The sequence below is a fragment of the Phaenicophaeus curvirostris genome, chromosome 9 (assembly GCF_032191515.1).
Source record: "Phaenicophaeus curvirostris isolate KB17595 chromosome 9, BPBGC_Pcur_1.0, whole genome shotgun sequence".
NCBI lineage: Eukaryota > Metazoa > Chordata > Aves > Cuculiformes > Cuculidae > Phaenicophaeus > Phaenicophaeus curvirostris.
Window position 1 is genome coordinate 18,066,579 of NC_091400.1, and position 13,377 is coordinate 18,079,955.

At 40.9% G+C, this 13,377-nt stretch overlaps 1 protein-coding gene across 1 annotated transcript in view; it reads left to right on the top strand.

Moving 5' to 3' along the window:
• ANTXRL (ANTXR like) overlaps positions 1–13,274 on the top strand; it is a 60,782-nt gene extending 47,508 nt beyond the window's left edge. The window contains exon 18 of the mRNA XM_069864345.1: positions 8,100–13,274. Coding sequence (XP_069720446.1) covers positions 8,100–8,327 — 228 coding nt within the window. The 3' untranslated portion in view covers positions 8,328–13,274. The remainder of the gene's footprint in view (positions 1–8,099) is intronic.
• Positions 13,275–13,377: the final 103 nt, after the last annotated feature.

Consider the following 13,377-nt stretch of genomic DNA (forward strand, 5'->3'; position numbering starts at 1 on the left):
CCTGAACTTGTAAATATGGGTTTTTTTGCTACATAACCTTGGGTAGATGACATGACGTGACAGTGGCTCTCCTCGCTTCCTCTACTCTGAGAGATTCATCCATATAAGATGACAGAAAATAAGAAGACAGTAAATTGTGTGTTGTGAATGCAGGTTTAGGTTAAGATACTTTTCTCAGGTTTGGATGGGATTTGGACTGCTGTGATTGTACTTTGACTGAATGTAAATTATGCAAGATAGGCTTTAACTCTGATTATGCCTAGTGTTATCCTTCTCTGTTCCCTTCTCCACTTTAGCTTTTTTAGGGCTCAGAATCAACAGGTTTTGTGATAGTCTGCACTGTGCATTACTTCAGCCACAGCCTCAGCAAGGTCCAAGACATATTGTTTTTTGCATTCCTGCAAGATATCTTGTGACTCTGGTCATTCTTCCAGGAGGTGTTTGCAGCCCATGCGTTTTCCTGCTAAGGCATGGCTAGAAACAGCGTGCAGGTCCCTGCTGAATGGAATGCAATACAAATTATTTGATCAGCCCTGTCTTCAGTACGGAGAAGGATTCTCCATGTCACTTTCCTTGTGTTCCTAAGCTGGTAAAGTGGTATCAGGCATGTGAGAGCTGGATTCCTCTTTATTGGCTGGTTTCTCCAAGGGCAAATTGGAAGGAACCCACTTCTCTTCACTGCATTCCTGCACTGGTCTTTAAATGAACTGAGGATACTGCTCCCAGAGGATCCATCCCTGGTTTCAAGCAGTGCTGTGCACAGCTGGGACTTTGAACTAGGAAGTGGTTTCTCAGACACGTGTGTCATTCAAATTGGTCAGTACTTGATTGTATTCAACTCTCAGTATTCTGATTAAGGAAGCTACAGTAGCCTGAGATAACTGCAGCTATTGATCTTAGTGCAAAACATATCTTAATTACTTATTAGCTCTGGACACCATATTCCACATGACTTTGTTTTGGCTAAAAATTACTTCTTTAGATGGTCTGTAAATATTCTTTCATGTTAGTGGAGTTAGCTGAAGTGGAAAAAATACCCTTGAAAGAGTCTCAATATTTTCAATTTCTGTCTTGAAACACCTTTTCTGTCCAAAACTCAAACAAAAGATATTTTGAATTGAAAAACATATGTGTTTCAAGCACAAGTGAAACTTATTCTGACAAATTTCTTTTACCTGAAAAATGACGACTTTTGGTTCTTGTTTACATTTCCCTTGGCCAGCAAGTGAACCAAAAGATGACTCTTATAGCCACTGTTTTGTGTGGTTGCATGCCATGGGGCTGTTTGTGAGTTTGTCCTGGCAACCTATCTCCTCCAGCCCCTGGGGGATCCCCTGGACAAGGTTATCACATACTTGGTGTCAAAAGAAGAGCCTCCTGTACTCTCTCCTCCCTTCCCCACCACATAAATCCTACTTTATCAGCTGTTTGTCTTCCACAACTGGGATGTCTGAGGCCATACTAGGCTTCTGAAGGATTTCCTCTCCCAGCCTCTTGGCAAAGCAAGGTCAGCTCCCCTTTACTTCTGTGAGAGGGGCTCAGACATCTGGGCTCTTGCCTGGGCTTCTGGGCAGCAATATGGGCCATGCCTCAGCTAAGCCAATAGTTTTTACCCTGAATGTGTCAGCTGCCCAAGGCGTTGCTTAGCTGTGTCTCACTCTCACTATGTGCTCTGCTCCTGGTCTCTATACACCTGTAATGTATATCTTCTGTTTGTGACTCAGGTGTCAGAGTTTCTGAAGCAGGGATTGACTTTCTGTGCTCTGTCTCCCTGGTGCTTGATCTAATTCCTTTTGCAGTGTGAAGCACACTGAGCACAGTAGGTTACACCTCTTGGCAGCTCCACCTCACTCACCCTGTGCTGTGAACAGTTTGCTGCTGCTGCTTAGATCAGCCTTGTGCATTCGCATTCATAATTTTTGTTATTTTCTATTTATATTTATCTGATGTACCTAAGGCTATAATAGGGTCTTCACGGTTACAATATGAATGATTCTTAATCCACAATGAAGTAATTTCCTTCCCCTCCAATAATTCTGTCATAGGAAGAGGGAGCAGAAGTGATCTGAGTTTACTTATAAAGAGGCCAGATAATACACTGGATAAAGAATGGGCTGAACTGATTCTCCTTTGTAAAAGCAGCACTAAAGAAAATAATATTTATATTCTCATTTTTGGACATCGCCACTTTACTGGATTTTACTTCTAAAATCTTCCTCTCTTTAGTCAGCCCCATTTTCTTTTATCTCTTCATAGCTTTGGATTATCGTAATTTTGGGCAGCTGAGCTGCCACATAGATCCCCAGAAAATTGTTATTGACAAGAGAAGACTTGTTAAACTGGAAGATATTTGAAGAGTCATTCTCATGCAGAAAAATATTTTATGTTGATGATATTTAATGTTTTGATTTGAGACCTATTAACTTAAGATAGCTGCATATAAAAATTAATTACAAGTTAATAAATTAATTGTTAATTATCAATTCAATAAACAGTATAATTAATGGTGATGGTTAAAATTTAATAGTTAAATAATATAATTGGATTTTAATTTTAAATTACATATTTATTGACCTGAAAGCATGATCAGCCACCAAACTGCTGATATGGAAATCTGATGTTTCCAATACTTTATTTTTCAACACGAAAAGAATACCTAAGTCCCAAATTTAAGAGTAGGAGTTAGTAAAAGTTACTTGAATTTGCCTGAAAAATAGGCAGCCTTAGGATTTACGTGACAAACTGTTTCAGCAGCTCACTAATTTCTAGTTGTATGCTTGCAGGGTAATCAGTGCAATTCCCAGGAAATCCATGAAGGCTTTAATGAGCCATGACATGTTCAGTGCACAGTCAGCATGAAGCAATGCAGTGCGAGGAAGCTTTTGGCTGATGCAGATAAGTCCTGGATCCTGAGGAGCCAGCTGCTAATCCTGACACTTGCCCAAGGAACTCAAATAGTTGGAACTCTGTACCACCTCAGTTCAGCTCTTTCCCTATAAAATTACTGTATCTGTAATTTTCCTTATTCATAAATACATTTACTAAACAAATTCCCCATACTGTTGCTGGTTTAGGATACTCACTGTAAGTGTTTCTACTAGAACTTCTTTTCCAAGATTCAACTTCCACAGAATTCACTGATGTTAAAGGTGTGTATCCCATTGTTTTCTGGGTGTGTGGATCAAAACCTTTGCTCAGCTAAGTGACTGACTTTCTGTAAATGCTCACTCTTGTGGTTTTGTAAGTAGCTTAAAAAGCAGAATCCACTCTTTTCAGTTTTAGAGCTCCACTTTCACACTGAACTATCAGTAGATAGTAAGCAATGCTGTAAAGCTATGTGCTCATGAACCATGTCTATATCAAGTGGGCAGCATCCTCTCAGTGACATCTGTAAACAGAATTGAGGAGAAAGGTGAGTGCTTATTTAAGCCCAAGGGAATATATTAATCTCAGATTTCAGCATCCTAAATGTAGTATTATTGGTTCAGTGTTTTGGATTGCTGTGTCAAAACCTTAAAGGAATGATTTTATTTTAATCCATTCTAAAATGTAAAGGCAAGTATCATATTCTTATGAAGTCAAGAAATTTCAGTAGACTTTTAAGTGAGCCCAACTCTTCCTCTCTTCCTCAGCTGAATTTCCCCCCCTCTGCTAGTCAGAACTGCAGCACAGAGATTCTGTAAGCAAAACCAAAAGTCTGTGAAAACTCAAGCAAAATTTGCAACGGACGGATATCTTTTATTAGGTCAACTAATGCAGCTAAAAATGAGAAACAGACATACTTTTGTGTTACACAAACACTTCATCATGCACAGTAATGAAACTGGATTTGATTTTTGTTAAATAAACACCAATGCCTGTATTAAGATGAACAGAGAAAAGAGACAGCTACTGGCAGATGAAGTGGATTTTTAAAATTCTTTTTGCTGAAGAGTTCTTAGTATCATAGGTGAAGAGCTTGCTCATGGCACTGTTTGAATTGCCTGGATCCTTTTAACAGTCATTCTTTCCAATTGAAAACTTTCTGAGTAGTAGCTAAAGATTCTGGTGGAACAAGCGCTTGGGGAATGATGTACTGAGCACTATAATGAAAGAAGCCCAGAAACAAGATGATGCGGTGGCTTTCAAAAGGTTCCTCCTTTCCTTCCCCCTTAAACCACACACAAAACCACATCCTAGGTGGTCTAGGAGGCATTGCCTAGAAGTACAAAGTGCCTAAATTGCACATGTGGTTGTTACACTGGGATAAAAGCTGGAGTCGGGACAAGGGCAGATCCTGCTGCTTCAGTATTTGTACTTTTTTGAAAAGCTAATTTGGCAAGCAACATAACAAGAGCCTAACAAGTGGATGGACATATGGGGAAGCAAAATAATTGTGTGTTAGGAAGACTGTGCAGATGCGAGCTGAAGTAGGGGTGTAACTCCATATGGCACTTCAGTTGGTGCCTGAATGACAATATACAGTGCAGGTCGCACCATGTGAGGGATGCTGTACTGGGAGCAGGGCTGAAGCTAGGCAGAACTGGATTAATGCAGATCGTATGCTTCCTAGAAAACAATAAAGTAGCTACTGACAGCTGTTGTGCCTGAGATCACCATGGTATCACTGCACCTTACAACTCTGGCATCTTCCCTAAAACACTTAGGGTATATCATGCTTCAGGGAATAAAATGCTGTTACCATTACTGAAGGGATGGTGGCTCTTAGCCCCTGTTGATCCCCTGTAGGAAGAACATCAGTGGGTATGCAGGACACCCGATTTCTGTCCATGTTCTCTACGGTTTAAAAGCCTTTGGAGAGGAAACGACTTAAGTCTTTCAAACACAAAATATTAAAAATCCTGTGGTTAGCATGTTTATTTGAGAAACATAGTGAATTTTTTAATAAACTAACCTCAAAGGGAGTGTGCGTTAGGTATAATAGCTGTGGCACACTGTTATTTGGAAAGTATGATGAGTGGAAGGCTTAGCTCTTCAACCTAGAAATCCTTTCATGATATACACTTGATAAGTCCAAACTATGACTTATGATTTATTATCATTTGCTCCTCCGTTTCCATTTTGGCTGTTAATCCTAGCACTGGCTAAGAGTTTGGCCTCATTTTATCAATGGCTACTTGAAGTACTGAGGAGAATTTGCTCCAGTATTCACCAGAAGTCTTTGATATATGAGATTGTAGGCTAACACCAATAATCTTTTGTGAGGAAGTGTCACAATGCATACATCGATCATCCAAGCCTATATCTGTCAGACTCTCCCAACCCAACCGTATTTTTCATGACACAGTGCGGCGTATGGCCTTTAAATTACCCATCTGTCTGACAAATCAGTGAGTGTGGCAGAAACTGGCAGCAGTTTGACGTCGCCTATCACTTTAACTGAAGTGAAAGTAATGCAAACAGATTTATGGGATCCCCTTTGATTATAGACTATGAATATATTTGGAATTGATGGTTGGGAGAGAAAGACAACAGAGAGGCAGGGAAGGCTTGTAGGCAAAAGCACTAGTGTTGTTTTTGCAGTTTTGCATTTACTATGACAGAAATTGTTATATTCTTAATTTTTTTCCCTCTGTATATGTTGCATCTCAGCAGAATATCTCTGACTTTTCTCTCTCTTTTTTTTTTTCCTGGGTGATGATTTAGCTGTTCTAAATTCATAACTTTGTAAATGTCAAGGTTGGGTTTTCTTACACGTATTTGTAGTACAGCTCTCAAATATGTCTGTAGTATACCCTGCATAGCAGTAAATATTGCTGAGTTTATAAATGTGCTCTGAATACAATAGAGCACAGCAGAATATAAATGACTGTTGTAAGCTGACAGGAATGGCTGCTCACTGCAATGCTGATGAGAACTTGTGTTCTCTGATGGAGTAGAGCAAATCCCTGACAGGTTTTTTTTATCCAATAGTTTATTTTCGTTGCAGAAGTAGCAGAGACCTTGGCTTTTGCTCTTTGATGCCCCCATGCAGAGGCTCTGTCCTTAGAATAGCATTGCCTTGAATGTGGTTCATAACCAAAGTCTGCTGTAACAAGCCTGGTTTTTAGAAAGGGGATTTTATCCTACTTATTAAGGCTGTTGTTTAAGTGTAGCGGTAAATTTGTGGTGGTGAAAGCTGAGTCTGAGAACTACTGATTGTGTCTCATACAGGCAACAGCACGCTCATTCAAACAACTCTTGGCTGCAGCTGAGCTCTTAAGCCCTGAGCCATCCAATACAAGTAAGTGGTAGGGTGGTACCCTTTGAGAGTTAGTACATTGGTTGAATCATTTTTTGAGTTCTCTGGAGCTTACACAAGCATCTCTTGGTACTCTGCTTGATTTTTTTCAGAGAAACCATAGAATTAAGTAAGTCCCTTGTCTTTAAAGGAATAGTTTTCATGAACAAAGGTGCAGGCATTGGAAGTCACTTAACAGAACAGGCAGTTGTGGTTCAGCTGTGATTGCTTTTGCCAGGATTCCAGGGGACATTGTGATAAGTGGGGTTGCTACAGAAATTCAGCCTATGCACCTTCAGAGTTTCCTCACACCAGGCAGCCCTAAGCTAGCAGCGATATGTCACTACCATGGGTTCTTGTATTCCCCTGTTACCACAGCCATTGGTAGCTGTGGGGGTAGTGATCTATAGCTGCTGAGCTCTGGCAAAAGCTTTTCTGAATCTGGAGTCCTTCTCCTGAAATTTGCTTTGGGAGTATTGGCATAACCTTGAGCTGAATTTGGTTGGTTGGTTCCAGCATACAGCCTAAACTTCTAGCTGGGCACCCTGGTCTTTCAAAACGATAGAAGGAAGATGCCTTCTGGGGCAGATATTTTCTAAACAAACCAAACAGTTTTTTTCTTCCCCTCCAGATAGTGTTTGCCTTGCAAAGAGGGAAACAGATAACATTCCCCTCCATGGGAAACCATAGAAGCCACGATCGTTAGGATGATTGCTACATGGAAGAAAGCAGGCCTGCTGTGCAAAGGAAAAGTTGTTGGCAAATGGAATTCAGCACTGATGGGGTGGGTACTTTCCATCCCACAGTTACTTATTTGGTAACCACATTCCAGCTCCTGTAAATGGCCTGTTGGCAGTGTTACTCCTGCATTTTCTGACAATCTTCATCTCCTGCCTTTGTATATCATGATGAGAGAGGCTTTTTTTGACATCCAGGTGCAGGCTTCTGCCGAGCTTGTGGCAGCTGGATTCTTGCATAAACTTTTCCTCCTGTCTGCCTAGGTGAGGAGATGGAGACAGTGATGCCAAGTATTGCATTTCTTCACAAAAGTTTGTATCTGCAGGAATTCATGAGGCCTCTGCAGGCCTCATGGGGGACTTCATATCAATACTTAGGGGTCCTGGGGAGGAACAGATGCAGGTGATCTTGGTGTCTGACTGAGGTTGCCATGGACGTTTTTAAGTGCCCAGGAGCCTCTGGCTGCTGTCCACAGTGAAGACTAGTTGGTCTTTGGGGTCTCTCTGTCTCTTTTCCTGTCTGGAACCTATACAGATCTTCATTTTGGCTAAAGGAAACCTTGACTTATTTGCATTGAACCACTAGGAGACTAGGACATCCCCAGTGCTTGCTGGTTTTTTCAGACCCAAGTTACTCCTATTTTAAAAGATCCATTCACAGTTCTCCCATCAGGTTCTGCCTGCATCCCACATCCATTCTGGAAATGCATTTATTGGAGAGCCCTTTGTGCAAGTCCCACACATTGTTGGGTTTTGTGATGGAAGCCCCATCTGTGTTTGAAGCACAGAAGACTTGTACTATCCCACTATACTGTTCAAAGCATGGACACCAGTTATGCTAGCATCACAGTGAAAAGCAGAGCTATGGATGGTGTCTTTGCTGAGGTTGTTCCTCTGGTATAAGCCTATCTCTGCTATGAGTTTTTTTTCAGGCACAGTTTTGTCAGTCAGGAATCCCGCCAAGAAGGTGTGGAGCTGCTTACTAGTGATGGCCTCCAGTACAACATGGTCTGAATGACGCGTCTAGGACCCAGTGATGATGATGATGATCTCCAAGAGCAGCTTGTAGTCCCTTTGGCGAGCTGCTGATGAGTCAAAAATACCTGCTTTTTCTGAATTAACAATTTTTTCTTTACCTCCAGGGAAGATGCATAAACTTCACTCGGGTGAAATCGGATGGAACCTCTGTCCCTTACAGCCCACCATCAAAGCAGCGGCGGCACGACAATGTTCCTCTCAACAATGCTCCAAGGAATCCTCCTCCTGTGTCTTTGCAACCCCCTTCCAGGCAGCCACCTCCTGGACCACCCCCATCCCGAGCCCCACCTGGACCTCCTCCTTCACGCCCACCCCCGCAGCCCATGGCTTAGAGTGTGGCAAAACCCTGACCGATAAAACATGTCTCTTTGCTGAACGCGGCATATTTATTGAGTATTGGTTTACAGTTAAAGATATCAGAATTTGTTGCTGGTCAGCAAAAAAAAGAAAAAAGAAAAGAAAAAAAAAGAAAAGAACAATTGCCAAGTGCCAATTTTAGTGTATGAATATATTTATACCACACGTGCTGAGTAAACATTCAGTGGATAGATTCAGAGCTTTGGGGTATAGAAACAAACCAAAATTATCATCTAGATACAGTAGCAGCTTTTGTATGTATACATTTGAAGATCTATTTACATATGACATTTGTCTGACTTTGTATGTCAGATCATTCATCAATAACGTTAGCTGGTACACGCGCAGCAGTTGTTTTGATGGCTGCCACCTGCAAGGTGGTTAAACATAGTTCATTGAGGAATTTGCTTTCTTTTCCCCAACAGTACCACATCCAGATGTTAACATGGAACAAAAATTGCAAAGATAACTTCCTGCCTTTGGTTCTGCAGGTGGAATTTCCATGGAAGGTTATAAGAAGGCTGTAACAATAATGAGGTAAGATGAGACTATGTACCAATAATTTAGCAACAGAAAACTACCCTAGAAGAGAAATCAGTTTTGAGCCTGCCTTCTCTACATATGTTTAGGCTTCATTGCATAGGGTAGCCACTGAAGGCCAGATATTGGTTCTAGAAATCCAAACCTTGAAAAAGATCCAGGTTCAGATTTGTCTGAAGTTCCGAGGAATTCAAAGAAAAACGTTTTGGCTATGTGTTTAGTTTTCATTTACAGAAAACATGGTCCAAAACAGAGCAAATATACATGCAACTTGAGCATAAACACTGTAATATGCAAACAGCGTATGTTATTTATATCAGCAGCATTGAGGGACTGATTTAATTGCTACTTAATTAGATAAATTTCCTTCTGATCTTACTGTCAAGCAGAACTAGATTCTCTTGTGATTCAATATGAATTCCTATATGAGTAGCTCTTTCTTCAGACAGCCCTGATTCCACTAATATGTTATCTTGAGGTCTACCTGTGTCTGAGAGGCATGGTGTGATTGGTCAGTATGAGCTTTTATCTATGTTTTGTATAATGTTTGGCTAGAGGATTTCCCAAACGCTGAGACTGCAGGCCCATGACCTCAATTTTGTGTGTTATCAGAAAGTGGTGTGAGTACCCACACTGAGGTGGGAATTTATGACGCGGGACTGTGGGACAGCCCATATATAGTGTTCACTAAGGAATACCTAAGTGGGTTGGGCCCAGATCATTCCCTAGTGAATCAAAATAACACCTGAGCTTGCTTTTCCTCCATCACTACTTATCATATTGTATTGGAGAGGGTGGCTGCAAATCCCTATTCTGGTTTGCTTTGGCACTAGCTGTCTTATTTAGGATAGTTGTAGAAACAACAATGATGCTGCATTATGACACAGCTTATACCTATCTCTCCATCTGTGTGTAGGTGTGGGTGTGTAGCACATCACAGTAGCTATTGGCACAGGAAACCAAGGTAAATTACTAACTGTATCATGCAGTTACTCCAGATTCAGGGCCTCTTCATGCAATTGTTACAGGCGTATAGTTACACTGGTACAAACAGAAATCAGGCTTCCTATTTCCAGTGAAAGTTCCACTTGCAGAACACAATACCAAGCTCTCACCAGTCTATGCTGATCACTGTGACATGCCGTGTGTATGCAGCTGAGGTTGTCAAAGATAAACTCAGAAGAACCACAGAGCCTCTTTCTCCTCTTGCACTGCTCTGCTCTCTTGAGTTATGCTCTTACCTCATGTATATTGGTGCAAGTAGTGGAATCACACTCATGAGTGCCAACTGGCCTTGGAGCTGTTCCTAATTTAGCTCTGAGCTAGCAAAGCACCTCTGCATGCATTAAATTGGCCTGCAGGTCAAGAGGAACATCCTTATGCCCAAGTACTTTTCTGACCTGTGACTTCATTGTGATAAGGAAGGAGAACTGGGATGCACCCAACCCTATCCTCATTCTTTTTAGTCACTTGAATAGAGTCTGCGTAATTTGGTCCATAAGAATGTATTTCTGTTTGGAGGAGAGAGAAGTGTGTGTGTGTGTCTGTGTCTGTGTTTGTGTGTGGGAACTGTGTAGATTTTTGTTTGGTTTCTTATCCCTTACAAAAATTGCTCAGAGTAGCACTCCTATGAATGGAAAGACCTTTTGCAGCCAGCATGAGACACAGTCATCACTTACTTATCTCTGTTTCTTTCAGTTGAAAGGTGTAACTAAGACACATCCAATTTTCCACTGCAGTTGTGGGGAAGCTCCACCTTTGACACCAGTGAAAGGAACTGGATGACTGCAGTGGAGGGGTGGGGACCTGGATGTGGAGAAAGGTGCTTTACAAGCAAAGATCATTGGCTACTGTTAGTGTGGTTGTATGGAAGCCTACACAAAATAAACTTGCTGGGTCTAACACCAGCTGCAATGTGTACGTACAGCGGAACATAACAGCCTCTCATGTTGGCTGTCTAAGAATAATTAGCCAACAATGCTTACTGGGAACTGAAATGGCATAAAGTAATAAAACCTATTCCCCTGCCAGAACAGAACATGGCATTTGAGGTTTAGCTGCTTGTAGGAGTGGGACCACTGCTCTGTAGATGTCAAGTCTCCTATCGGTAGGTGGTGATGAGATTGAAACAATGAGGGAGCTCACAAATGATGTAATAATACAAGGGGAAACTTGCTTACAGAATTGATATCTACTGATAATGATGAATTAATGGGTCAGGAGTAAACTTTAGCCAATGAAAAAGCCTGGAGCCAGATTTTGTATTGTCTTGCACCCGTGCAGATCTTGATGGGGGTCAGAGTTGTTGCAGATTCACCTTGATGTTAGTGTTGGTAGAATTTGTCTCACTTCCAGTGAGAGTGGAGGTGTTGGCTTAGGGAGGGCTTCTCACAATCACACATCCAACATGCCTGTTGTTTGCAATTGAGGGGAATATTCCTTTTTACTAGAATAGCCAGTCTTGTGGAGATAACAAATACTAAGTATTCCTGCATAACTTGTAAGTGCAGTGAGAATATGTGTGGTTTGGGCTTCCAAGTGATCAGATACATGTATGATAAAACAAGAAGCACCGTGAATTTAAAAATTAGATTCAGCATAAATGGACTTCCCAGTATACTGTATAAAATTAAGCCTTTGGTGTGTGACTCAAGTTTGGCTGCAGCTTCTGTGATGAGAGCACTACAGGTTTAGTTTGCTATTAAAGTAAGAAGAAGAGAGGTGAACCTGAACTGAATTTCCTTTGCAAAGGTGAGGGCAGAATATGCTGCACTGGCTACAGAAAGGCCTTTTGGTTGTAGAGAGATGTACCCATTTGCAGTGATCTCAGGCACCGTAACAATGCAGTAGGAGAAACTGGTTGTAACTTTACTGTTTGCTGAGCTTGATCTTACCTGGTGTAAATCAACATAGGTCAACTGAATTCAAGGCAGTAATGCTGTTGTCTTGTCAGCTGGGAGCTGGCTCCAAATAAATGAAGAGAAAAAATCCCTCTAACTGGCTTGATATTTTAGTGTTTGTTTCACTGTGCTTGTATGTCAGTTGTGATTACTGTAGTTACACTGCCAAGAAATGTTCTCACATGGGATGATCCCCCTGTATTTTCCATCATATGGCGTCATTTGAAACTTGCAAAAAGTGAGTATCTAATGTTTCCCCAAATCCAAGAGAAATATGTGGATTCAGGGTACTTCCACCTCACACTTAGCACAGATGTGAAATGACACAAGCTGCAGAGCAGCAGGGAGGGAAACCCTGTGTGTTTAAAGCTGATACAGAACCACATTGATCAAAGTGTATTTATAGCCATCTTTCAACCTCAGTGCATGCATTGCCATCTGTGGGAGTAGCCTGCAGAGCAGGCGGTCCTACATGTAAAAAGGGAAAAAAGAGAAAGGAAGAGAATCAGCTCCTCATCTGCAAGAGCGAGCATAACAATGAATGACATTATTTCATGAACTGTACCAGTTCAAATGCATGTGCACCTGGTGCTCCTAATGCTTTTTACTCCTGTTGGTCTTTAGACAACATGATCCATAATATGCTTTCTCTCTTTAATTGTTTGCTGATTTTATTGTCGTTATTGTGTTTTGTTTTTTTTAAAAAAAAAAAAACATTTTTCACTGAGAAAACAGCCCTACTTCTGTAAATATAGAGTTTAATTTGGAGGAGACAACACACTTCTGGATGTTACTGCTGGACAGTTATTTATTAAAAGGGGCTTAAGATGAATAAATAGAGGTGGCTCAGGATATATGCATGCAAGTGTGATAATGCAGTATAGCATTTTCAGTTCTCTGTAGCTTTTGGGGAATGGGAATTTTGGGGTCATCCTAATTTGTTTAGCAGTTTGTTAACTGATCTGATACTTTTGAATAATGCGATAAAGATTTCTAACATCTAACAGTGCTTGAACAGATAGGTAGATTATGATGGATTTTTCACTGGGGGGAGGGGGGTTAGTGAAGGAGAAATTTTTTAGTTTTTTAGGGAAAAATGTACTGTACTAAGATTTTTTTTTTTTTTTAGAAAAAAATGTGTGTTTTCAGAAACAGTGGGGGTGTGGGCTGATAAGACAGCCAGGACATGGAGATGAGGGACAGAGGAAGCGATTGGATTTGTGAGGGACAAAGAAGTTTTCATGGCGGTATGGGTTTGTTATTGGTATATGTGGTACAAATTTCTGTATCTGACATGCTGCTTCCATGTTATAATCATGTAGCCTTTATACATTTTATGCGCCTGCTCCATTTTTCTGAGAAAACCTTTCAAATGTAATGCCTGCATGCAAATGTGGGAGATGTAGCCAAAGTCTTATAATCCAATGTAATGTAGTCTTAATGGATTAAAAATCAACAATAAAAGTGCTTACTGGTTAAACACTACAGAGAATTTCATTGCAGGGTCATTTTAAGAGGGGATAAGCTTGTCTGTACCTGGTTTCTAATAAGCTCAGCCATCTAATGGTTAGGAGGAGAATTCCCA